Source organism: Mixophyes fleayi, chromosome 3 (assembly GCF_038048845.1).
Source record: "Mixophyes fleayi isolate aMixFle1 chromosome 3, aMixFle1.hap1, whole genome shotgun sequence".
NCBI classification, from domain to species: domain Eukaryota; kingdom Metazoa; phylum Chordata; class Amphibia; order Anura; family Limnodynastidae; genus Mixophyes; species Mixophyes fleayi.
In genome coordinates, this window is record NC_134404.1 from 28195616 (window position 1) to 28222969 (window position 27354).

A 27354-nucleotide genomic window follows, 5' to 3' on the forward strand; every position below is an offset into this window, starting at 1 on the left:
CGGTGGAATTTATCAGCTGGCCGACACGTGTAATCCCAGCACGCACCCATGTCTTAAAGGGGCCAGTTTGTTTGCCTGGGGGGAAAAGAGGATTATCAAATAAGGGGGTCAGTGGTGAAATAATAGAGGAGAGGTGTGGAAGGATCCGAAGTCTGGACCATACTAAAATGGTAGGACCAATTATGGGGTGTCTGATAAAAGGTAGTTTGCTTAACCATGAAGTAAATAGAGGTGAGGAAGGAAGGTATGATCCTTCAATAATGATCCACTGCTTCTCACTATTATCATTTGACCACTCCAGGATCCTTCCCAGCATCACCGCATTATGGTATGAGGGGAAGTGTGGAAGTTGCAGTCCCCCTATGTGTTTACGTCGATATAAAATATCATGTTTGAAACGGGGCCTCTTTCCCCTCCAAACAAAGTCTCTCAGCAAGTTCTGTAGGTCATTAAACCATTTATTTGGTATGTGAATTGGAAGAGTCTGGAGGAGGTAAAGGATACGTGGGAGAATGTTCCTACTCCTAAGTAGGAAGTAATACACCGTCCCTGCCAACAGCCCTTATCTACTGAATTGATAAACTCCATTGTGCAGCAGGTATGTGTCCAATGTGCAGTTTCAGTTATTTCAGCCTCTGCCCAGAAGGGAGCCAGAAAGGGAGTCAGCACACAAGGCCCTGCCCAAGTACTGTAGAGCTTCTCTGGCCATTGAATTTCTGTTCCCCTTGGAGATTATAACAGTTCGGCTTTGGGAGACTTGAGACTGTGAGAGGTTTTAAAGAGGCAGATTACAGGGAGTCTGCAACATGCAAAGACTGGTGATAGAGGATCTCTTCTGACTGGATACCGATTTGCGGAAATAAGTAGACTTGTCTTCTGTACTTGTGGATCCTGTTATCAACTTGTATCCCCACTGCCCTGCATCCAAACTTTCACAGGGCAGGTGATTGGCATATTCCCTTCAAAGGCAGATAGACTCTAGCTCCTGGCACCTAGGTCAGTGAGGTGTACTGTACCAGAAATCACTCTTGACTCTGATAATAATAGTTTGATGGAGAGTTTCATATGTCTCCCTAGTTGGTTCATTGACTGATTTAGATGCTTTGGTCAGGGTGTAAGCAGGCAATAGTGCTCTGGTGTTAGTATCTGTATTTCATTATATGTTGAATGCTGTGACCAGTTGTTTAGTATATTCACATGTTCTTGTTATTATGAACCTTTTTCAGAGGTTAAAATACATTTTATTTTTGTTAGTATTGGAGCCAGCTAAAAATCCTATCAAACATTAATACCCTACTGCCAAGCCCCTAATAGGATGGTATACTAAAAATTATCTGGACACTCAGGTAGAAATGTGGAGATTAACTATTTTATTTGCCCCTGAAGTAACAATATGAGGATATTAATAATTTTTTTCAGATAAAATTTCCTTTGGAATGACTAAATAATAAGTTATTTTTCACGTTATTCCATTTTGCGAATATGAAAAGCACAGATTTGACAGCAGGCCAGACACCAGCTAAATCAGCAGTTGGTCAATACTATTACTGGACAACCATTAGGCCTCTTGCTCAGCCAGACAGGATGACAAGACTTCCTTATGCAGTGAGCAGTGGCACATTCTGGAATTCATCTTGCAGTCTGTGTTGGGTTGCCACGATTGTTTCTGCATGGCAACTCCAATTTTTGAGTGTTATAACCAAGGAAGACCTACAGAAAGAAGCTGAAAATAAGATGAAGAGGACTGAAGCATTCAATTTATTTTAATGCCTCCTTCAGCTTCACAGTTTAGTACAAAATATGTGTGGCGTATTCTTTAAGGTGTAAAACATTAATTATACTGTAAAAGAATTGTAATTAGCAATTGTTATGTCATTATTATTGAGTTTGTATCTTAATATATATTTTACTTTGGAACCCCCCTCACAAAAATCCAGTGCTTGCCCCTACAATGTAGAGACAATTGGTGGCATGGTTTTGGAGAAAAAAAAACCATTATGCACCTTGGTCAACATTCAGTATACAACAAAGTAATTTTAGGCAATACGGTGATATCTAATATCTCTCTTAGATTAAGAACCATTTGTCACAAACCTTGGTAGCAGAAACCTGGGGCCTGATTCATTAAGGTTCTTAAATGAAGAGGATTCTCATTTCAGTCTCCTGGAAAAAACCATGTTACATTGCAAGGGGTGCAAATGTGTGTTATGTTTTGCATATAAGTAAAATACTGACTGTTTTTTCATGTAGCACACAAATATCAACTTTAAATTTCAGTGTACAAATATGCTATCAAGTATTTGTGTGTTACATGAAAAAACAGTCAGTATTTAACTTATATGCAAAACAGAACACACATTTGCACCCCTTGCAATGTAACATGTTTTTTTCCAGGAGACTGAAATGAGAATCCTCTTCATTTAAGATCCTTAATGAATCAGGCCCCTGATCCGGTACTCAGCAGTGCAGAACCACATATGTAGTGAGCACTGCTCCTTTGGCTGGTTCTAAAATTTTGGCTCTCTCAGCATAGATGGTGTTACTCTGTTACAGTCCCTGAGATCCTGTTTATATGCTAACCTTAGATTATTTATTCTAATATGGTAAATTAGGCATCTATAACTTTGTTCATGACCTGACATTCCTGTGCATTTGTAACTTTGATCTTGATGTAGCGTCGCTGTCTATTTTCAAATCTGGAATCCTGACTTGGTTATACTGTGTATTTCCAATCTTGATTCCTGTTATTGGTGCTTCTTGTATTTACTTCTGTCATTCTGTGCATGCAGACTATGCATAAATACGTATAACCAGTGGACAGTCATGTGTTATCTATTACATTGGTATCTTTAGGAATCTAGACAGTATGCAATTTATGTGCCATCCTGATACCTGCTGCCCCTGTGATATCTCTATTTACTGCTTAACAATAATCCAGAATCTTATTTATCAGTGTTTTTTCAGTAAAGATGATTACATTTTAGCTTCATTGAAGAAGTAAGCCAGAATTGTATTTTATCTTGTAGGTGTCCCAGTGGGGATGTGTGTGGGGGGTTCTACCAAAGCTGTTTGTGCTGTATGATACCTCTCTAAGAGTAAAACAGCTATTCATTAGTGCTTTATTATTTAATACTTTTACATATTGTCTGCCCTGGAATGATGTTCCTCTTCTCAACCTTTGTGAAATATGCTGTTCAGTAACAGGTGTCAGCATTAGAGAGAAGAGAATTGGTAGGTTTGGATCCTGCAAAATACATTCTGGGCAAGGAAAGAAGATTGTGTAACACTAATAAACAGATAAAAGGTGAGCTGGCTTCTTTTTGCAGAGTAAAGGTGACACAAGCAATGTTGCAGGATAGTATTGATAAAGCTTTTATTTACATGTGCAGAGCAATGTATACAGGTGTTTTTAGTTCAAATATAAATAAGAACAAAAGCAAAATTTATCACCATCAAAAATAAATTTGCAATATATTACAGAATTCACAAAATATAACTTCTAAATGGAAATCTAATTATTTTCAAAAATCTCTACTAGCTTAATCCAGAATACAAATGATCTGTTTTTGCTTACTTTCATGGGTTTACGTAATTGCTGCATTATTTTCTTTTTTTTTTTTTTTTTTAAAAAAAAGCGGTAACCAGCATATCACTATCAGCATATTATCATCATCATTGTTTATTTGAAAAGTGCAATAAAACTCCACAGGACTATACAAAGAGTATTGCAAATTATGCATAAAAACAAATCGTATATAAAAAAATGCATACAAAGTTGCTTAAAATTGTGCACACGTGGGATAGAGATTTCCCTGTTTGTGAGAGCATACTTTCTAGTGGGAGATGGCAATGCTGAGACAATGAAGGATGGATCTGAAGGTGGAGATAGGACAATAGCTGGTAGAACACTCATAGAATATAGTATTATACCCCACACTCACTATTTACTGCCACCACCAAGATTTGATTCCAAAGCTAAAACTTTAAAGACATTCTTTTCCTGACTTACATTCCACTACAGCTTAATTCAAATTGATCATTTATCATAAACACAGCAATTTCCTTTCTTTCACTTATGTAGAGTTTCTAATAATCAAGCTATCTAGCACATGAATCCCTTAAGCACTCAAAACAAAACATAATTAAAGGGAGTTAAATATGATGAAAAATGTCACAATGCTTAAGGTATAAAAATGTATTATGAAAATGACACACAGTAATATACAGTTATGCAAACAAGTTTCTTAAAATATAAAGAAGAAATACAGGAACAGAGCAATCCTTCTATCTTTTGACATGGCAAGTGGAAATATCTAATAGATCCTTTATAGAAAAATTAATCCCCATGAAATGAACAATGGACAACAGTTTCTAATGTTTTTTAAACACTCTCCCATCCTCCCCACTCCTTGGGATCTCACTGGAAGAGGTTTGTGTCTATGCTAATGTGGGTTGACCACTGTTTTATGACCTTTATTCACAGCACCTTTCTATTTTGGAATCTTACATAGTAGCTATAGATATAAGAACGGGGGGAGGGGGGCTTAAGTTAGTCGCACTAGTGATAGAGCATATCCCGTGTTTCCACTCACAATATTGTTTTAATGAATGTGTGGGGTGCTACCATTCCTTTGAGAAGCAGTTGAATAGTTTAATAAAAGAAGGGCTGAATAGGTGCACTAATGCTCTAAATTATAGAAGGAGTACAAATCACCTAAAACATAACTTTTATTATTGACATATCAGCGAAATATAAAATGGATTGGAAATCTTAAAACATTATGTGTAGTTAAAAATTCGCTGGATGCTCTACTAAATCCTATTAATCAGTAATTGCATCCTTGTGCTGAATCCTTATAGTATCTCATGCAATGTGAGCTAGCCCAATAGATTGATTATCTCACCACGTCTGGTTTCGATAATATAAGGTAAATAATCCCAAAGGTTAGATCAGAGGTCACCTTAATATAACCATCGGTTTGTACACAACCCTCCTGGCTGACTTGATAATAACCTTGGCTGTCTAGCTATCAATAGATCTATGAGGCACGGTTCTAGCAAGTAATCTCCATAAGTCTATATAAAGTGTATTGCTAGCTACCTAACATTAACTCCATCTATCTTTGGATCTAATAGGAGCAATGATAAGGATCTAAGATTTTAGTAGGTAAGTAGAGGCACCCAGCGAAACGCCGACGCGTGTTTCGCTATGTGTGCTTAGTCGTGGCTGGCGGAGGACGCAACTGACAGCTCTTTTATACCGTCAGTATGGGGCTACGTGAATGTCACGTGAGGATTAGTTCCAATCATGTGGCGGGAATGAGATTGATATCGTTAGCTGCCTATCACAGGTCTCACAAAGTACAAGTCAGTCTTATAAAGATTATCCAATAGAATCCTGCCACGTTTTTATTCTATGACGATAACTCTTCCCATAGGATATTCTAAAATGAAAGGGCAGATAGCGTACCACATCGGTACGTGGTAGTCATGGTGATCATATTGTAAACATATGTCCTCTGATCGGACTGCGATCCTGAAGATTATCTCATCGGGAATTATGGATACCTATCATATATAATTTATATGAAGATTAATTATGGCTGTTGATACATTTTAGCGTAGTTATTAACCAATTGGATTTATTATATAATATTTGATCTGTCATAAATATTGATATCCCAAAAAACCCTCAGTAACGATGACGTGTTCTACTAAAATATTATATATATTAAATCAACTCAGTGATTTTATAAGATTATTATAAAATAAATTATGTTATGATATTAATTATTATAAATTATGGTATCTAGTGATCGTGTATAAGTTAATTAAACAATTGCTATCGATTGCAAAAATTCATGGAAGAATAGTGAAGATATAATTTACCGTGAAAGAGAATTGAAAACAAGAAGAGGGGAAGGAAAAATAATTTACAAGAAAGACCCCATATAATATAACCAGGTAAGGACAAAGAAAAGTATTCTATGTCAAGGTGATAAGTGGATAACCAATTATAGTGTAATATTAAATATCAATTACGCTTTAGAAGGAAAATTTTTCCATATTTTAAATAGATTCCTAGAAAGAAATTATTGTGATAAAGTTGTCATATATTGAGGTTTCATTTGTTATATTACATAGTTTAATAATAATGTGAGGTCAATGATCTTAAGCTATCTGCCATACTTCATCTAAAGATGGTGTAAATTTTATTATAATTGAAGACTTATAGACAATTTATATCCGTCAGAGATCCAAAACTTGATGAGATGCTTACAGGAAGATTATATAATTATTATTCTCATTTAATCCTCTCGGATCGATTGTGTCCATGTGTCTCATGGTGAGATAATCAATCTATTGGGCTAGCTCACATTGCATGAGATACTATAAGAATTCAGCACAAGGATGCAATTACTGATTAATAGGATTTAGTAGAGCATCCAGCGAATTTTTAACTACACATCATGTTTTAAGATTTCCAATCCATTTTATATTTCGCTGATATGTCAGTAATAAAAGTTATGTTTTAGGTTATTTGTACTCCTTCTATAATTTAGCGCATTAGTGCACCTATTCAGCCCTTCTTTTATTAAACTATTTTGGAATCTTAGCAATAAAATATCTTTTAACTAGAACATCATAGAAACATATTAATGCATTCAATCAACAGATCATATTAGATCCATGATTTAGGAAACTACCTGATTACTCTAGTTTTCCTATGGGCTGGCATTTAAGTTTCATATATTTGATTATCCATTTGTCCAGAAATGAAGTTAGGAGTGCAAAAACCTCTTCCTCAGTAACAAGAGAGAATACCTTAGGGTGGGTAAGGTAGTGGAGGATAATGTTAGTGTAGACTGTTGGATCTGGCAAGAACAGATCGTAACTTTATCCACTGATTTATAATATAATAATATATAATATTAATATATATATATATTATTAAATATATACTTACTGATTACAGTATACCACAGCCTATACTCATGCCATACACAGTATCCCACCATACATAAAATGTACATCACACTTTGGGTGAAGGAATTAGGGAGCTATGCATAGTGGTTAGTACTTACATGTCAAATAGTGTGAATGTTTTAACTAAGCCAAATAAATATATGAGAAATTGCAATCAGGGGGGAAATTGTCATCCCTGTCACCACTAATACAGCATGTTTTACAGTCTCAAATGCTTAATTTGTAATACAGTTCCTTGTCTAATATATAGAAGCAACCCCATCCCATTATGCAACAAGAAACCCCTGCTGCAATACAGCAATATCCCTTTCCAGTATTCAGTAAGATTCCCATCCCCATATACAAAAACAAATCCATTATCCTTTTTCAGTAGCAGCCGATTGCCATTATACAGTTGCATTCCATTGTCGATAAGCAGTAGAAGCTTATCGGCAATATACAATAACAGCTTGTGTCTGAATACAGTAGAAGCCTCATGACCATCTACTCTAAGAACTCAGTACCAACATAGTTGCATTTTATCACCAATACACAATAATAGTACATGCTTACATGCAAAAGGCTGTGGCCATAGGTGCCAGGTCTAATGACTGATTACAATTCCAGAAATCTATAATTAAACAACACAACCAATCTGACCAGTAGGCAATGCTGCATATTCACCCAGCTGGCCAGCATACATGTAAAGCTATCACATGTAAAATATATATTCTATATGGTCTTGGAAGTCTTGAGTAACTAATAAAATCATTGTATTTTCCAGTAGGAGGTGCACTATGCCTGGTAAACACAAATTGTATTTTTCATCTATTGTATTTTAAATTTCAAATGCAGCAAATTTAGCTTCAGCTGTGAAAAGTGTAAAATTTGTATTTAATTAAAAATATAGTTTTAAAGTGGTAATAGGCTGGATTTTAAAATGACAGCTTTAAGTGCAGAAAGTGGCAGTGCACCCATGTATGTGGCAGGAATGATAGGCTCGTCTGTACACAAAACATGTGATGCGTTTCCTCGTATTTTGCACTTAGTGAATGACCTCTAGCATGAAGTATATTCTCTTTGTCATAGCGCTGTATGAATGACATATGTACTGAAACAAATTCCATAGTCCAGTAGTATCAGAAAGTGACAAACATAATGATCTAGGTGACAGTTATTTATTTCTCATCCACTTAATCCCACTTTCACTTATCGCCAGGTGTATTCTCTGCAAAAATAATAATGTGTTAATATCACCCCCACTTTATAACTGCCGTCAATATAATGTCAGTTTTGCCTGTGTTTTAAACTAGTGTGTGTGTGTGTGTGTGTATATATGTGTGTGTGTATGTACATATATATATATATATATATATATATATATATATATATATATATAAATATATATATACAGTAATGTGAAAGATTATTAAACATTGTTATTAAGTGACATAATTCTTTTTTGTGTTTAGTGAGGGGTGGAGTCATTTGGAAGATTTATACACCTCTGCATGTCAAGTGTGTTGTAACTATATGGCTTAAATATTCTCCCAGCATTTATAAACACACAGCTCACTGCAAGAGAACAGAATAGAGACGACTGAATCAGCATTTTGTGTAACCTCGGCAGAACTCAAAGTAAGAAACCAAGTCCTCTGACTGCTCATAAACATTTTGACTTTGCTCTAATCTATAAAATGTCAATGTGTGTTTCAATAAAGACATAGGGTTAAACTGAGTGCTCAGATTAGGCAGTTGTATCATTTAATACCCATAAATGTTTATCTGCAGGTCTGATTGTGTATCTCGTAGGTCACTGTAAAAATGTGTGCTTAATGTTTTAACGTGAGCTTTATTGCTTTGTGCTTTTGTCATTACACACTCAATGGCTGGATGGTTGCTTATAATTAGATAACTATTTAGCAGCATAGACATAATGGCTTATTTAAAGGTAGATGCATAGGTGCTTATTATGTTCATAGGGGGAAGATGCACATAAGGAAGCATATTCATGCATATGTTATGTTGGATGCATCGCAAGACACATCCAGTTCATAAATGTAGCATTTCACCAGCTGTATTTTAGACGTAGAGATGTGGCTTGACAGGGCAATAATAAGTGCTGTCACATTACCTATTTATACACAATAATATAATGGAATGAAGTGTGATGTACACCTTTCAATATAAATTATAATGAAATACAAGCAAAAATTAATTTATATACAACTGCTTATAAAAATGAAATGGTAAATGTATTTCATGCAATAGTCCATATGGAAATGTTAATTATGCAACTAGACTTCATATAATATATGATTTAAGTATTATCAGCTGGAGGGGTCAAACAAAATCAGCCAATCAGAGAGGGGTAGATATTACTACTGATATTCATCATCATCCTCATCGCATATCCTTGTCTCCTTTACCTGCAAGGAATATGCCTCCTCAAGGGTGTGTCTGTACACCCCTGTTCTCTCCATTCAGATGTAAAGCGATTCAAGTCTACAATATGCATAAATATTTATTATTACTAATAAAAATAATAACAATATTATTTAATTATAAGACACTACAGTGTTCGGCAGCACCAGACAGTGGGGAAAACAGGACATACATAAAACAGTGACATTCAAGGAGCACAATAAGTGCAGACATGAAAATAAAGGGTGTGATGGACCCTACTCATAAGAGAGCTTACATTCTAATTGGAAGTCGGCGCAGCTGCAGCAAGAGGAGCGAGTGTGGCTTAGAGTGGAGATTGGGACAGTTGTGAGGTTAGTATAGGAGGGAGTAGGGTAAGGGTTTTTTTTTTTGTTTTTTTTTAGAGTGTTTAAAGATTTAAAGGCCGTGGGAGAGTCTGATCAGGCATGTTAAGGATTTCCATAAGTGTGTAGCGGCACTGGAATAGTTATTGGGAGTGAGAAGTGATATCAGAAATTAGGTAAAATGCAGATAGATCAGAAATAAATATAGGAGGGGGAGAAGGATATTGATATGAAATTTGAGATGTGTGATAGGCTAAGGGAGAGTACTAAGGGAGTTGGATTAGGTATTTGCAAAGTGGTGCAAAAGATGTGGAGCAACAGGAAGATCAGAATTGCTGTGCTATTTAAGGATTATGGTGAGGAAAGATGGGTGAGGAGAATGCTAAACGAGGAGGTTACAGTAATCAAGGCAGGAGATGGTGAGAAAGTTAATAAGAGTTTTTACAGCATCTTGGGTAAAAAAAAGGGCATATTTTGGCAATATTACTATGTTGTTGGCGACAGGACTGGAAGAGAGACTGGATGTGAGGAATGAAGCAGAGGGCAGTGTCCACTATGACAACAAGGCAGTGGGCTTGGCAGACTGAGAAAATTGGGGTGTTATTGAATTTGAGGGACATTTCAAGGGGATGTGCTGACTTTGCGAGGAGGAAAGATGATAAGCTCTGTTTGATTAGTTAGTTGATTCACAAAATAGTACAGAAGGGGTGAGGCCAGGGAAGGAGAGGTAATGTTATGATCCTGTACTCTTAAATAGAAGAGAGATTTTTCTGTTCCCTTTTCCCTGAACTTGCTCAATGTATACTTTTACAACTGTCAGTTGTATTTCTAAGTCCCTGGGCTTGCTCAGCCTTTGCTCACAACTCTGCAGCTGCCTATATTTATTTCTAGTTGTTAACCTTTAAATGAGGCCTGTTGTATTAGCTTTGCAAAGTCATTATTTGTTGCTTACTCCGCTACCTCTGAGCCTGCTGTTGAACTTCCTGACTGATTTTTCAGTCTATTTCAGTCAGGTTCATATATCAGCATTGTCATTGTTGAGAACAGAGTCGTATAGAGTCGTATAGAAATTGGGAATTGAGGGGAGGACGTGCTAGGGGTAGAGACACTAAAAGAGTTGTTTGATTGGAAGGAAGTGAGACAGAAAAGTACAGTGTTATAAAGGATAATGGAGTGAAGGGTGTGTTGGAAAAGAAGGTGATCAACTTTTTCAAAAGCAAGGAGTGGTCAAGGAGGATGAGTATGGAGAAGTGAACTTTAGACTTAAACAGACCTGTCATTGCACAGAGGGCGACCATGCCTCCAGATGTCAGGAACATGTGCAGTTTGTGTTTTCAGTGTGAAGAAGAGTATGTGTGGATGTGTATATTTATAATTTGTATATAATAGAGATGTACGCTGACCACCGAGTTTTGGTTTTGAATGTGGTTTTACTTCTGAAACGTCTTCATGCTTGGTTTTGTGACAGATTTTGCCCAAAAACCGTGAAAGATTTGGGTTTTGGATGCGGATTTAATTAAAAATTGTGAAAATTAAGTACAATTATATAATTTTGAGATGTTTTTGCAGTGATCTGGCTGGTTAAAAATAGTGACAGAGCAAATACATGGCGCAGACATCACTTTCCACCATATCTGATTTTGCATTTTGCAGTTGGAGTTTGCAAAATAAGTCCTATATACATATGAAATAGAACTCAATCTCTGCCAAGTCTGAACTACTGCAAAAAAAACATTCATCTCATTTCAATCATCTTGCTATGCAAATTGAAATCTTATTTTGAACTGGTTCACAAAACTAGATACAGCTTTGGACAACAGTGTTCATCTTACTCAGTGGTGACATATTACAATGTTATCATCACCTTATCAAAGATGTCTGCATCAAAGAAATTTTCATTTGAAAAAGTTACACCAAGTAGGCAACCATTAGGCAGCATATGTGACACATTGAAGATGGTCAACAGAAGACACATTGGAGGAGGTCAGCAGCCAACACATTGGAGGGGGTCAGCAGCCAGCACATTTGGATATTTAGAACACAATAGGGCATTCATCATAGACTGGTGCTACAGAAACAGCCATAAATTTTTGGATGGACAGTGGCAGAATGCAAAGTTATACATTTGGAAAGTGAAATAGATGATGGTGGCCTGCACCCGTAGCAATAAATTCAAATGCTATGCACATCAAAAATTTGGAAGGTAATAGGTTATCCATCAAAAATCAAACAAGAGAACTCATATATATTTGCCATTTACCATATATGTACATCTAGGTAGCATATATATCTACATACTAATGTTCAGTTTGAGATTGAAATGTCAAACTCAATTCATCCTTTTGGCTAAGCTCAAGTGTAGTATCTGACCTAGTACGGTTGTTTCAGGATGCCCTGAATTGGTGGGTCGCCTTGATCTGATGCCGGAAAGTCGATGGTGTTTGGAGCCCAGAGTGCCTGTGCCTCCAGGAGACATGGCTCAGAGGGGACCTCAAAATGCATTGGTGATGTGGTGTGGTGTATTGTAGTAGATAGCGTTTATGTAGGGTTGGGTGCAGTGTATGGGGTGTGTAATGATAAGAAAATAATTTAATTAGGTAAATTAAACAACAAAAAAACTTTAGTGAATGAAGTGTAAGGTGCAAGGGAAAAAAATGTTGAAACACAACACCTAGCCTTGTCAACAACCCAAGAGGGCAGGTACTGTTTCTGTTGTCAAATAAAATGGCCTTGAAATGGGCAAACCCCTTTTATTGGGACTAACCATCCCATTCTGTCTAATTTGCAACTCTTTACTGAATCAGTGATCGGGAGGTTTGCGCCATGCCTCGCAGTGCCAACTTGCGGTCTTCAGTACATTCGGCAACATCTTCTATGACCCCAGTCCAGGAATTACCATTGTGTTCCACGCAATTGGTTCAGGCTTTCATTCCGAGAAGGTCTCATAAAAAGAGAGGGCAAAAGAAGAAAGCAGGGTCTGCTGTGCCTCAACTTTCTTCGTGCATAATGTCTTTTCCCTTTCCGCCCTTGGACGAGGACTTCTCTACCAGGTCCCCAACTCTGGACTATGATTCTGACTTTTTTAACCATTTTTGGTGATTCAGATATCTGGAATCCGCCCTTAAGGGAGGGTGTCACGATCTGCCTCTGCTTGTGCTACAACATTGCAACAGCATGCTGCTATGCATCGGCAGCTTCTGCCTCTGGGACTATATTGGATTTTAGATTACTGTAATATATCCTGCAATACCTCTAAACCATCAGAGGTGCTGTTATTGTGCATTGACTACCAATGGATAACCTGCTGCACTAGCTAATCATCTGCACCTGTTGTCTCCTTATTTATACCTGTCTCTCCTAGTTACCTTGGCTGGTCATTGTTGTTTATGTTGCTGTGCCTGACATTGTTGTGCTCACTTGTTTATCCTGTTCCCTGGGACTACTAAAATCTGCTTGCCAATATCTCTCTACCTGGTTTCTATCCACTTAGCCTGTTTACCTGCACCACCCATATTCCTCATTATTAACTGGTTTCAGCCTCTCTCAGAAATCCTTGTTCACTGTCTGCAATACTTGGTTTGTACCATTTTCTGCATTATCTTGATTGCATCTGTTCAATAAATATCATATGCTTTCACCATATCCCCAGCTCCAGAGCTGTCATTTCTAGCTTTCAGCATTGAAGTGTGACAATATGCTTTATCAATGAGAGGAACAGCAAAAAGTCATCAAGACCTACACATCAAGCCATGTAATAGGGAGAGGGGGTACATGTTGCATTACTCCAGCACATTGGAGAATCTTAGCTCAGTGTTCCTAACATGGAAAGTCATTAAACCACGCTCTCACTACTCTCCCCCACCCTCGATTTACCAATTAGCTGTCTTAGAATATATAGGGCATTTAGGGAGAAATAGTGTAGGTTATTCAGCGTTACCAACATCACGGTTCCCACGCTGTTCCCTGAGTTTGTCTATACAGACACATCTTGTTCTTACATTAGACTTCTAGAAGACTTATATATCAGAGTTAGTACGATATGATACAGGATAGACCTGAGATTTTCTATACTAGCTACCACTAGGGGGACTGCTTCTAAAGGTTTAAAGGCATCTCTCCTAGCATATTCTTTACCATTGTAAACCAACTACACAATCAGGGGCTCACTCTGATAGGTCACTCATTATCCCAATATCGTTAACTATGATATACTAGTTAGTTACTATTATAACCTCTACCAAGGGGTTTCCTCTGATCTATATTGGTATCTTTTTAGATCCAATATATTGTTTAAGATATCTAGGAGTCATTATTGTTAATAGGGAATCCTTCTCAAATAGTGGAATTTTCTATTTCTATATAAACTAATTAATATCAATAGCGATATTTTCCACTTTGAGTCTATTATCTATTATATGACCACTGAGCTAAGTTTGTAGTGGATCTGCAATTTTAACAATTATTCTTTTTGTTTTTTGGTTTTTAATATTTCGCTAGCTTTTGGGTTTAGGATGAAAAGTTTATTCATAATTTTAGGGTATATCAATAAAAATTTATTTTATTTCACATACATATTCATCCATCATCTCTGAGTGCCCCTCAGTCACCTACTTTTCTTCTCTTTGATACTCCACTATATTTTTGGTGTATAGGGTGCACCGCTCAGGATGTTCTGTACTACAATTCAATCATCCTGATTGATAGGCCATAATATTTAGAGCCTATTATTAGACTTTGGTATGAAACTTACCTAGTGCGGATATCTTTTCTCTTTTACAAACCTGGTTGCTATAGGCAACATCTCCACTTTTTCAAACCCGCAGTTTAGTAAATCTAGCCCAATGTCTCAATCTCATACACCTTTTATTACTAGAATGGTGAAGGATTACTTTAATGATAAAGTAGAAAGTAGCATCTCAGTAGCATCTTTGAATTCTGGAAGGAAAAAAAAGGCAATTTGAAGCCCCTTTTACAAACTAGCTATATACTTAAGCTGCCCATCCTCCAGCATGTACTCGGAAAGATTGTTTAGCATAGCCGGGAACATTGTGAGTGATCGTTGGAGGAGATTACTTCCCAAAAATGTAGAAATCAGAGGAATACTGTTCTTGCCACCAATTACAGAATCTGTAATGCTAGATTCCAATGGGGATGAACTAATGTTGTGTGATGATCTTGACATTAGTGATGATGATGAGGATGATTACATTGTCAACAAAGAGGAAGATGACCACTGTTAGCCGAATACCCATTAATAATTTGTTAAAATCCCTATTTATTCTTCATTTCTTCAACCAACAAACAAAATGGGTTCTTTTGTGGAGGTCTAAACAAATTAAGCAGTTCAGCCATAAAAGTGTCAGTCCCCTCTGTTAAGCTATGTATGTCATTTATAACATATGGGTGGGCCCAATCGGTGGATCAGGAACGTGAAAATTTAAACTTAAGAGGTGAGTTTTCAGGAAACTTGGAGGCTTATTTTGTGGGGGAGGGTGTTATGCAAAGTGGGTTTAGCCTTAAAAAAGTCCTATAACTGGGAATGATAGCAGGTTGTGAGTGTGAATGAGAGAAACAGATCTAGCACAGAGCAGAGGGTTCAAGTTGGGAGATATATTAAGGAAAATAAAGAAGTTTATTTTGGTGCATAATGACCTTGTTTGTTAAATAGAAATATTTTATATTGAGTTTGGGTCATAATTAATTTTTCCAGAATAAGAATAATTTGTATGTTTGAACAATGATAGAAAGATACCACTAGAGAGATTACAGATTTTAGGTAAGGCTGGGATGAGCACATTAGACAGGAATTGACTGATTTTAATAAAGGTAAAGAATCAAGAGGACAGGTAGTAAAGTAAAAAGATATTCAGTGATTAAATGAAGTGAAAGTGCCAGAAGGTGCAGGGAAGGTATTGAGCAGGTTGTTGGTCAAGGATGAAGATACCATTTCAAGTTGGATCTTATTAATCTTGTATTTGAAGTAGGAGGCAAGATCTTTGGCACTGATGGTAGTCAGAGGATTTGGCATGGGAGGGTTGAGACAAAATTTGAAGGTATTAAAAAGTATTTGGGGTTAGAAGCCTGAGCAGAGATGAGAGATTGGAAGTATGTGTGTTTGGCAGTATCCAGAGCATTTCTAGGAGTGGTAAGTAGCAGTATATTTGAGGAAGTCATTAGAAGTATGAGATTTTAGCCAATGACATTCTTCTTTTTGAGAAAGGGTTTTTGAAGGCTAATCCCAAGGATCTATTGCTTGAGTAGTTCCAGGGTAACAAGAAATGTTTAAATATCTGTCACCAGTTTTTCTGATGCAACCGAGAACTCATAGTAACAAGGAACTTAAGGAACTTAGATTTTCTGGTCATCCTGATGTCAGGAAGATGTTGTTTGTTTCTAGAAGTTACTGGTGGCCTAAGAAATCCTAGATTTTGTGGCTTCCTGCCACACTTGTGCTCAATATAAAGTGGTTAATCAAAAAACAGCAGGACTATTGCAACCTTTACGTAGGTCGAGTTAGTCATAGCCACACATCTCTATGTACTTTGTCTTTGATATCCCATTGTCAGGATACAATACTATATAGGATACAATACTATATAGGTGTGGTAGAAAGATTCTCTAAAATGGACAGTTTTCTGCCCCTCAAGGGTTTACCTTCCAATGCCTCTCTAGCCAATCTTATTGTTAAGGAGATCTTTCGGCTTCATGGATGCCTGGAAGAGACATTTCAGACTAAATTACACAATTTACCTCTAAGTTTTGGTGAGTTCTAAGCAAAAATATGGATATTAAGCTCAAATTTTCTTTGGCTTGCCACCCTCAGACCATTTGACACACCTAGAGTGTAAAAGAAGATCTTGATATATTCATTAGGATGTATTTCTCTGCTAATCATAAATGTGTAGAGTTGTTTTCATACCCATGGCAGTACTGCTATGTTCTTTTTCTTTACTCTTTATGGATATCATCTGTGCCCATCAGTGCTGTATTCCCTCCCAGCACCCGAGGTTCATTCAGTGAATTGTTTTACATAATATTGCTAATATTTGGGCTCAAGTCAAGAAGGAATTGAAAAAGACTTCAAGAGTTACATAAAGTAGCCACTGATAATAAGCACCAAGTTTGTCTACTGGTTATCTACCTGTAATCTAAAAGTTAGTATGACCTCCATGAAATTTGCACCCAGACTCATACTCCACAAAATAAATCCAGTAAAATATAAGCTGGACTTACTGCAGCTTTGAGGATACCCAACTCCTTTCATGTTTCACTGATGAACCATTAGTCATTAACAGATAATCATATACTTGTCATCCTCATCCTACGGTAATTGTTCAGCAATAGGAGAAGTATGAGGTTAAGCCAATACTGGATTCCCACATTGCTAGGGGAGTCCTTTAATTTTTGGTGGATTGGAAAGGATGCATCCTCATTATCGTTTTTGGACTAAGGCCTTGGATATGCATTTACCTGGAGCCTTGCAAACATTTCATAAGAAGTATACAGGAAAATCTTTTATTGGGTTTTCTGTGCCCACATTAAAGACAGGGGGTACTGTCAGGAATTCAGCATTGAGACACAGGACTCAGAATATAACTTCCACTTCAGAGTGTGGCACGCACACATACTGCAAGTTCACTGTCATAAAATCACTAGACTAGATCACTAACAGAGCCAGTGTTTAAACCTACTATGCTTGTCATTCCCTGTAAGAGTATCAGCTTTGCTGTTCAGAGCCCCTATACATTATTTTAATTACTATTTGACTCCTGATTATTTACCTGGTTTGACCCTGTTCTCGTGATACTTGGATCACAACTTTGTACCGTGCAGACATATCGATTTTGACCTTTATCTTTCCCTGACAATTCTCCTGTCTGTCGATTCTGTCTTGTTACCTTCATCACAATGACCTTGATTAGTCTCACCATGCTGACATCTGAGATATTGACCTGTAGAACTCCACCCACCATACTAAGGGCCACTTCAGTGAACCACAACCTGGTTACTACACACAGCCATATCCATCCCTGATTTAAGCAGGGAGAATAACAGTAATAATTTATACTCCTTACCTCTCTAACTGTGTCAATCCTAACTGGTGTTGTATCTGCAACCCCTGTCTTGATGACATAGAGATGTTCTATTCCTTAAAATGGATTATTTTAACATTCTCTTCTAATTCATGCCTGTTTTGACAGATTTATATCCTTATTAAAAAAAAAACAATAGTATGGAATAATAATATAAACATTCTTGCCTTCTTCTACTGTTCTTCCTGCTATTATTCACTCCTTTGGTTATTGATTTACTAGTTTGTGAGCTCAAACTTTTGATTTCTAAAGCTAAAATAATAATTAAACTGCAGTTTACTGAACCAAAGCATCAAAAAAAAATTTAATTTAGTACTAGGCTTCCTTTAAACCTGGTATATGCTTCATCAGTCCTAATACATTATCTGAACCCAATAAAGTTCACTTCACAAAGTTCAGATTTGTAGAGCAAATGCTGGCAAATTATGACATGTACCTGTTCCTGCACAAAGCAGGGAGCAGCAAAAGATGTCAGTGACTATATATAGAGAGAAATGAGTTATCGTTAAATGGGAAATTAAAGGCAGATCCATTCATTCCTTCTGAATTATATGCCTCCTATTACACCTAAATCCAAAACCATTTTTTTTGTATGGGGAGTTCTTTAAATAAGAGAGGGCTCATTTGAAGTTTAGAAACTACAATATATTTTATGAAAAACCTACCTACTGTAGAAGTTGTGGATGAGGTTCCACCAACTAACAATTAGTGGCCAGAGAGCATACTCATTATAATACTGTCCTTACCCTGGATTGCAGGTGGATCACATTAGTGCCATGGCTCTTCCTTGCTATGGGTGTTATTTAGAGTCAAATGCCAATCTGCTTCTTCCTCAGACCTCTTCCAAGGGGCAGTATTTCTTATTTTGCAGACCTTGTTAAACAGCTTCTACAGTAAGGATTTTGGACTGAACTGTGTATTCAAGAGACAGGATTAAAGTTTTATTTTATTATTTCATATATAGTTATCAACATTTATATATTTATGAAACTTTAAATGAAATATGTTTATTATATTTTTCATATTTGTTTTTTTTTGCTATTCCTAGCTACAACTTCACAAGAGTATTGATTCAAAAAGACATAATCCATTTACAGTGCTTTGTGAGACAGCACTTACTGTTTATGGTAAATTGTAATATATGCTAGACAGATCCTGTAATGTCTGTGCAAATGCAGTAATATATGACACATGTTAGCTGTGCAGCCGTGCAAGTAAGTTATAATGGCCAGTAGCAGAGTTAGTGTACAAAATGAATTGCAGGGACAGAGCTCTTGTAAGAAATGTCGGTGTTCAGACAGTAAGGGGCCAAAACGAAAAAAAGGCCCAATTTGAAACAGTAGTGACCAGATAGATATTCCTGTAAACTAATAATTATAAGCAAATTAAGTTAATTGAACTAAGGTAATTCTCTGTAAAAGAGAGAGTGCTGTAGGAGTATTATTCAAAAAAGAATAATTAAAGATCTTTACTTATCTTCTCAAAACAAACACATTGCACATCATTAAGTCAATAGATCACTTTTCCTGATAGAACTTTTTGTACTATGTGAGTCAGTCACAGTGTAATATGTTAAACATGCAAATGACAGAATTATTATTAACTCTTACTAGAAGACTCCACATGGGGTCCACAGTCCCATGCATAGAAGGATTGAATTTCAAGGGTCTGCCATATGTACCTGATGTGTACTAACAAGCTTTTTGGTGTCCAGCAATCTTTAATATAGCTGCTGTAAAAACAGACATACTTATTTACAATAAGGCATAATATTACAACCTTTTAACCTCGGTAAGGTTAGATGTTACATCCAGTAGACTCGGACACTGGATAAAAATATACAGGAGCCACCTCTCTGGTGGCAAGTTCTCCCGTAGGATGACAGAAGAAATATCTTTGACTATTCCTGGTACTGTATATGTATGATAACTATTTTAGTTTTCTAATAAAATATCTATGTTTTGTCTTTGCTCTCTAGATTACAGAAGACTTTGTATGCAATGGACCCTTTCACAATTATTCTGTCCGCTGTAGTCATCCTATTTTTGGCCTATGTTTTTAACAATCGGAAACAACACAATTATAAGAATTTTCCCCCGGGACCAAAGCCTTTACCGATTATTGGAAATATACATATGATTGACATGTCAAAACCTCATAAAACATTCTTAGAGGTAATACTGAACATCTGCTAAAATGCCACCAAAGCATTTATGTCTACATTTTTTAAAAATATGCTTTTAAACATTTTTTTGCTCCATTAGTCCAGAAAGAACTACAAGGTAATTTAAATGAGAATAAGTCAGTGGGTACATTAATTTCCTTAAATTATTTATAGTAAGGGAAATAGGAAGAAATTTGTCCAACTTTGCTAAACCTCAAATGGTAAGGACCTACAGTAGTTGTACAGGAGGGTGCAAATGCAGAATAATAGTTTTATATTTGGCTCTGTTACTTGTATTCCTATAAGTAAAATAAAAGTATCATGAATTTGTTAGCTGAAATATTGCAATCTCTACTTTCCACAATCAGAATGGTATTATTCCATACGGCAATGTTATAGATGTTATCCTTAACTGTTAAGAAATGATACCTCAACATTCGGAGCCTGATGCGAAGTTGAACTTATGCCAGTTTGCTCACCAAAAATTGCACAAATTCACAATGTACAGGTCCACAGAGAGAATGCATACATATACACCACTTCAAATATGCGCAAATTTGGCACTTGTACCTCCTTATGACTAGGGCGGCAGAAAGAGAGAGGATATGAGCTGTCTGCCAGAGGCTGAGAATAGTAAAGGTGGTCTCGTAAATGTGGCTCATGTAGACCAGCACGGGATGCATATACATCTATTAGGAGGTATATCGTTTATTTCTGATAGAAGGCAGGTGCAACTACATGATGATGAGGACAACCAGCAACATTGTCTAAGCTACGTATAAACCAGGCACATATGATACTGATATGAAACTGGATGCATCTCGAGATGTATACGGCTCAGCATATGGGTGGAAATGCTCTGTTTTTTGTTTGTGTTTTAGCAGAATTTACACCATTTTTAGAGCATCTTATCTAATTCCCCTACACAGATCCTGGTTTTAAGAGTCTTCCTTCACTACAGCAATATCGATTATTTAATTTATATATTTGTAAATTATTTTCTGATCTTTTCTTGAGGTTTATAATATCTACTGCAGTTCCTGGTAATACAATATTATGGATTACAACCAGTGGTAGTATATACGGGGGAATGTCTAACTGACCTTTCTACTTCTGCCTTCATTGTAAAACTATTAAATGCCATTCACATTACATTTTTCACACCGCCCCGTCTAAATTTTCACTTTGACCACTGGGTCCAACTATAGGAAATTATTAATTTACTGGCATAATTCTGGCTATAGTCAAAAATATTTCTCCTGTTGTTTATTTACAGATGTCTAAGAAGTACGGCTCAGTATTCAGCGTCCAGTTAGGCATGACAAAGACGGTCGTCCTATGTGGTTATGATACTATTAAAGATGCTCTAGTCAACCACGCTGAGGAATTTACTGACAGACCAGAGACTCCATTGTTTGATAAAGTACAAAAGGGCTATGGTAACTGTTTTAGTTTATTTAAAAAACTATAAATATAATATAGTTTAAGTCTGTTTTAGAGATTGTAAAACTGAAAATAAATCTGTTGGCAAATTTGTACTATATGCAAAATATGCAGCCATTTATACACCATTCCCTGTGACATCCTGGCAGTATGTCTATCATATATGAAAAGTTGTTGAACTGTTGCTGTACAGCTTAAAGTCAATTAAAACATAACGGGAAATGTATTAATATGTTTTTAATATCAAGTCAATCAGGAGTTATCGCTCATGGATGAAAGCACTGCCTATCTATTAATTAGGCTGGCTTACTGTACATTAACTCATTTGGTGACGGGGTAGTGATGTGTTATGGGGCTTTTTGAAAAACCATGGTTTGGTCTTTTAGTAAGTGTGATGATTTCAAAACGGGAATTAAAAATAAAAAATGGAAATGGCTGAATTCTGCATTTTAGGTCATTTCACCCATACAATCTATAAATTGTATTGAATGCACTATTTACTTTCATATCATGCAGAGCTTGTCTTACTTAAGTTAAATAAATAATGTTAAAATTGTGAGCAGTTAAAACATAAATGTAGATAAATTTTAAAAAAATAATAGAAACCTTCCCATTACTGTATCACATCTCTCAATTCCAAACAGAACTAAAACATACTCTACTCTCTTGCTCAGAGGATGCTGCCATGTCTCTGAAAAATGGTTTCCCAATGATGGCACAGACTTGGCTCAATAAGTATCTTGGGAAATATAATATGGTGATTGCAATCTGCATATATTTGTTGTTAACTTCCGAAAGCACTGTTTAAGCCCCATATGATCCAATTGTTTGGAGAATGATCTAAAAGTGGAAAATAATTGATTGTCTGATCCAGTTTGCTTAAAGGGAAAACAAATACATATATTTAATAAAATATTAATTTAAGATTGAAGTACGCAGCCCAGCCAACCTGTTAGCTTGGAGTTTTATTACTGAACCCTCTCACCATAGTCAGCACGGGGCAGTTTTTACACCATTTGAACAATGGAAACCGTTCGCAAATATACATAAATTATTACAGTGTTATACCATGTTCCAAAAAGAAGTTAATTATAATATGCAATAAGCTCTGTCTCTCTGGGCGGATGAAATGTCGTCTTTGTTTTCGGTCCCCCAGGCGATGTTGACATCTGGCTTTTTGGTCAATTAAAACAGGTAAATCTTAAATAGAAAGATTACAATTAGTGAAGTCATATTTAGTCTTTAATTAATAAGAATTTCACAGCATATATGACAGTGACATTTTTCAAGACTCTAAAACTTTTATTTAATACTTATATTATTAGTAAGTTATTGAACATTGATTCTAGTCTATCTGAGAATGTTAACTAGAGCCTCCCCTAACCCTAGTAAACAATGCAATGAACTTTATTGCTTACTTGCGTGTATTAGCTGACTGTGAAAATCTATTCAGTATTCTATTTGTACTTTTACTTGTGTGTTAAACTAACCAAATATGCAAATCTGGGTTTTATTATAGATTAGTTTCACAACTTATAGATGAGACCTTTAACATTCAAAGTAACTAATTTTAACACAGATTCAGATTGTCTGAATGAAAAGTTATGTATTCATATAGGAATCTTATTTTTTATCCTTTTTATTAATGGCAAATATAGAGTCTTAGCTAAATACAATGAACAGACGATTAAATAAACAATCAGTTTTATAAAAATTACACTTTAACAATGAACCAAATAAGCTTCAATGATTTTTTACTTTTTGGACATCACTGACTCAAACAATCAACTCATTCTGCAAAGCAAGTCTGCCCAGCTGTCAGTCAATCTCTGCTTGTCTTAGAGAAGCACCTCCTTGCTAACATGAAAACATGCTGCAGAGGAATGAAAGAGAGCATGGGTGACATACATAGTAATTATAGTTAATGTATTGTATTACTGTATTCTGTTCAGTTTTATAACACACCTTTGATTGGTGGTGAACAAAATATTCATAACTGTTCTGCAAAATATTTGCCTCATTCTGCATTATGAAGCAAAATTTTGCATTTCTTACCAGAGAATAGAGCCTTAAGTGTTCCCAGTCCTGCACCAAACACACCACACAGCTGCTTTAATTGACTGCCTGCATCCCATCTGTATTCAGGTTATAAATTATGCAAAATGTTAATTTACAATAATTTTCTTCAACTCTGTACAAGTAAAGTTATCAGGTACCTAAACAGAAGATTTAGGCTGGGAGTGGGTGACAGAGTTATGGAGAGCTGACATGCTTATTACAGCTGTTTTAGGCAAATTTCATTCTTGGTGAATCTCATCTTTCTCATATTATTATTTTTTTGCAGACGTTATGTATACTTTAAATCAGCAAAGCCCTGTGACATTTCTTTATTCTGTTCAGGTATTGTCATGTCTAATGGTGAAAACTGGAAAGTAATGAGACGATTTACTCTTTCAACATTACGAGATTTTGGGATGGGGAAGAAAACTATAGAGAACAAGATTATTGAAGAAGCTGAATGTTTAACACAGGCATTTAAATCATATGGAGGTGAGTGGTTACTATATAATTTCTACAATAACGGATTAGACATTATTATTATTATTATTATTATTATTATTATCTTTGACTTATAAGGCGCCACAAAGGGTCCGCAGCGCCGTACATTACATATACAGAAAACAGAACCAAGACACAACATGATACACAAATATATACAAACACAGGTGACAGGGTAAAGCAAATCAGATTATATCTGACAGATAGAGAAAGGGATAGTAGAAATCAGCAAGAAGAAGGCCGAAGATTAATAAAACAGGGAAAACAGGGCTAGCGAAGCAGGCCAAGAGGTACAGAGGGTGAAGGAACTGTAGAAGGAGCACACAAGGAAAGAGGGCCCTGCTCATGAGAGCTAACAACCTAGAGGGAGGGGGAGACACATAAATGGGGGTACTAATTAGGGGAGAGAGCCAGGACAAGAAAGTTAGGAGGACTGATAGACTTGAATAAAGAAATGAGTCTTAAGGGCACACTTGAAGCCTTTGAGAGTAGATCCTAACCTGATGGAATGTGGAAGATCGTTCCACAGCAGGGGAGCAGCCCGGGCAAAGTCCTGAAGACGAGAGTGAGAGGAGGTGATCAGTGAAGTAGTGAGGCGGCGGTCAGAGGCAGAGCGGAGGGAGCGGGTAGGAGTGTAGGTAGAGATGAGATTGGAGATGTAGAGAGGGGAAGATTGACTAAGAGCTTTAAAGGTGAGCGTGAGGAGTTTAAATTTAATTCTGTAGGGTATGGGGAGCCAATGTAGTAACTGTTGGAGGGAGACCGCAGAGTTAGAGCGGCGGGAATGAAAAATGAGGCGGGCAGCAGCATTGAGGATAGACTTAAGAGGGTCAAGGCGAGAAACAGGTAGGCCAGAGAGAAGAAGGTTACAGTAGTCAAGGCGAGAGATAATAAGCGAGTGAACAAGGGTTTTCGTGGCTTCCGTGGTGAGAAAGGGATGTGTCTTAGATATATTCCGAAGGTGGAAGTAACAGGATTTAGAGAGGGACAGAATGTGAGGCTTAAATGAGAGGGAGGAATCAAGGATGACTCCAAGGCATCGGACTTGGGGGACAGAAACGAGGGTAGTGTTATTAACAGAAATAGAGAGGGGGGAGGTGGGAGAGTCCTGGCAGGGGGGAAGACTATAAGCTTGGTCTTGGAAATATTGAGTTTAAGGAAGCGTTGGGACATCCAAGATAAGATGGCCGAGACACAGGAGGAGACACGAGACAGAAGGGAAGGGGAGAGGTCAGGGGATGAAAGATACATTTGGGTATCATCAGCATAGAGGTGGTACTGGAGGCCAAAGGAGCGGATGAGGACACCAAGGGAGGAGGTGTAGAGGGAGAAAAGCAGGGGGCCAAGAACGGAGCCTTGAGGAACGCCAACGGGTAGGGGAAGAGGGGGTGATGTAGAATCATGAGTAGAGACTGAGAAGGATCGGTTGGTGAGGTAAGAGGAAAACCAGGAGAGGACAGTGTTACATAGGCCTAAAGATTTGAGAGTTTGCAAAAGGAGTGCGTGGTCAATGGTATCGAAGGCAGCAGAGAGGTCAAGAAGGATAAGAAGGGAGTAGTTTCTACTGGATTTAGCGAGGAGAAGGTCATTAGTGACCTTAGTGAGGGCAGTTTCAGTGGAGTGGAGTGGGCGAAAACCAGATTGGAGCGGGTCAAATAGTGAGTTAGAGGTAAGAAAGGAGGTGAGACGGTTAGACATCACTATCATTTGTTAGTGTTGTTACATACATTCACTATTTCCCATCTATTTGTGTTATTCTCTGCTTGCTCTAATCTCTTTCATATTCTTTATTTGCTGTAATTATACATTATGCTGGTAAATTACAGTTGGAGCGGGCTTCATTGCACGTTGTGTGGCTAAAGTATCTTTAATTTCAACATTCCACAAGTTAAAACCATCGTTCATCACCAGAATGGTGTGATGCCATCAATTCACCATAACAAAGGCTGCTCTATCTGTTAATATTTACATATATTGCTGTCCCCCTAAACGGACTGCTAATGGGCGCTGACCAACTTCAACTCTTAAACCTATACTTTATATTAAGAGTTAAACAAATTATACCTAATACTTAATAAAAGACCAATTACTTTTTGCTGCTCCTTAGAGGTTTGTGTTCGTGACAACCATTAATACATAAAAACAAAAATATTTTCCAAATTTAAGAAGCACAATCAATCAATATACCGTAATAGCATGCCACTATATGATAACAATTCACACTTTTTAATTAATAAACAAATTTAATGACATATAAAACACAGTGGGGATTACACTGACAAAGGGATCATTATCACTTTTTTGCCTACCTGTGTGATCTGTGAATTTAAAGGAAAAAACTGGGTACCTAGAAAACTATGATTCCAACCCCGATGTCCTCAAACAATGGGCACCATAATTTCCCCCTGTTTTGCCAACCTGTTCATGAAAGGGGTGAGAGCGGTCATGAGCAGGGGGCAGGTTTGCTGTCATAGCATAGGTAAAATGATGATTTTTTTTTTGTATATATAGGGAGTAATAAAGACCTAGATTTGTGTCAATCTAAATAATTCCTTTAACATCCACCTGTCTTTTGACATTAGTGAAATAATATCAAATTTCTATATTTTACTATTTACATTGATCAGGGAAAGTTGTGGAACTTGGATGACAGGACATCAATGCACACTCTTGAGTGCATGCTGAAATTGTGGTGACATCAGAGCTTGGTCACTGCCTGGTTGGCAGCTGTACTACCCAAAGCAACAAAGCAGCCAATAAGGACACTACTTGAAAGTTTAAAACTCGTGGATCAGTATTGAGCATTATTGTTAATGTGTCTTATGTTATAAAAATTATATTCTAAATATTATAGTAGAGCCAGTGTCAGGAGCCGCGGCAGCCGCGACTCCCCGCCCCTGGTCTCTGGCGTCCTGGCCGTCACTATGATGACCGGAACGTCACTTCCGTTCTCTGCGTCCCGGTTGCCTAGGCAACAACCGCCTGCACCTACCAACCGCCACACCCGGCCAGCTGTCAAACAGCCGAGCGCGTGTGCGCAGGACTACTCAGACTCTGCCAATGGTGGCTGATTAGGGCAGAACTCTTCTGGTCTCTCTCTCCCTTTTACTGGCTGCATGCCAGTAATTAATTATGCAGCACTTGTTGAGCTTTGCCCTGATTGACCCTTTGCATTATTTAAGGCAGTGAGGACTGAGCCTCACTGCCGGTTATAGCGTCCTGTTTCAGTGTGCTGCCTACTCCTGTGCTTAATTGGTGTTGTAACCTTGGATTACTTTCTCCGTGTATGACCTCTGCCTGTTCCTGGACTCTGAACCTTTGCCTGTGACCCTGACCTTCTGCCTGTACCCGGACTCTGAGC

The 27354-nt window shown here is 37.1% G+C and overlaps 1 protein-coding gene across 1 annotated transcript in view; it reads left to right on the plus strand.

Moving 5' to 3' along the window:
- The first annotated feature begins 8498 nt into the window (after window positions 1-8498).
- The window catches only part of LOC142143093 (uncharacterized), a 189355-nt gene continuing 170499 nt past the window's right edge, over window positions 8499-27354 (plus strand). The window contains exons 1-4 of the mRNA XM_075200807.1: window positions 8499-8604; window positions 19813-20001; window positions 21268-21430; window positions 23835-23984. Of these exons, the coding sequence (XP_075056908.1) occupies window positions 19828-20001; window positions 21268-21430; window positions 23835-23984 (487 nt within the window). The 5' untranslated portion in view covers window positions 8499-8604; window positions 19813-19827. The remainder of the gene's footprint in view (window positions 8605-19812; window positions 20002-21267; window positions 21431-23834; window positions 23985-27354) is intronic.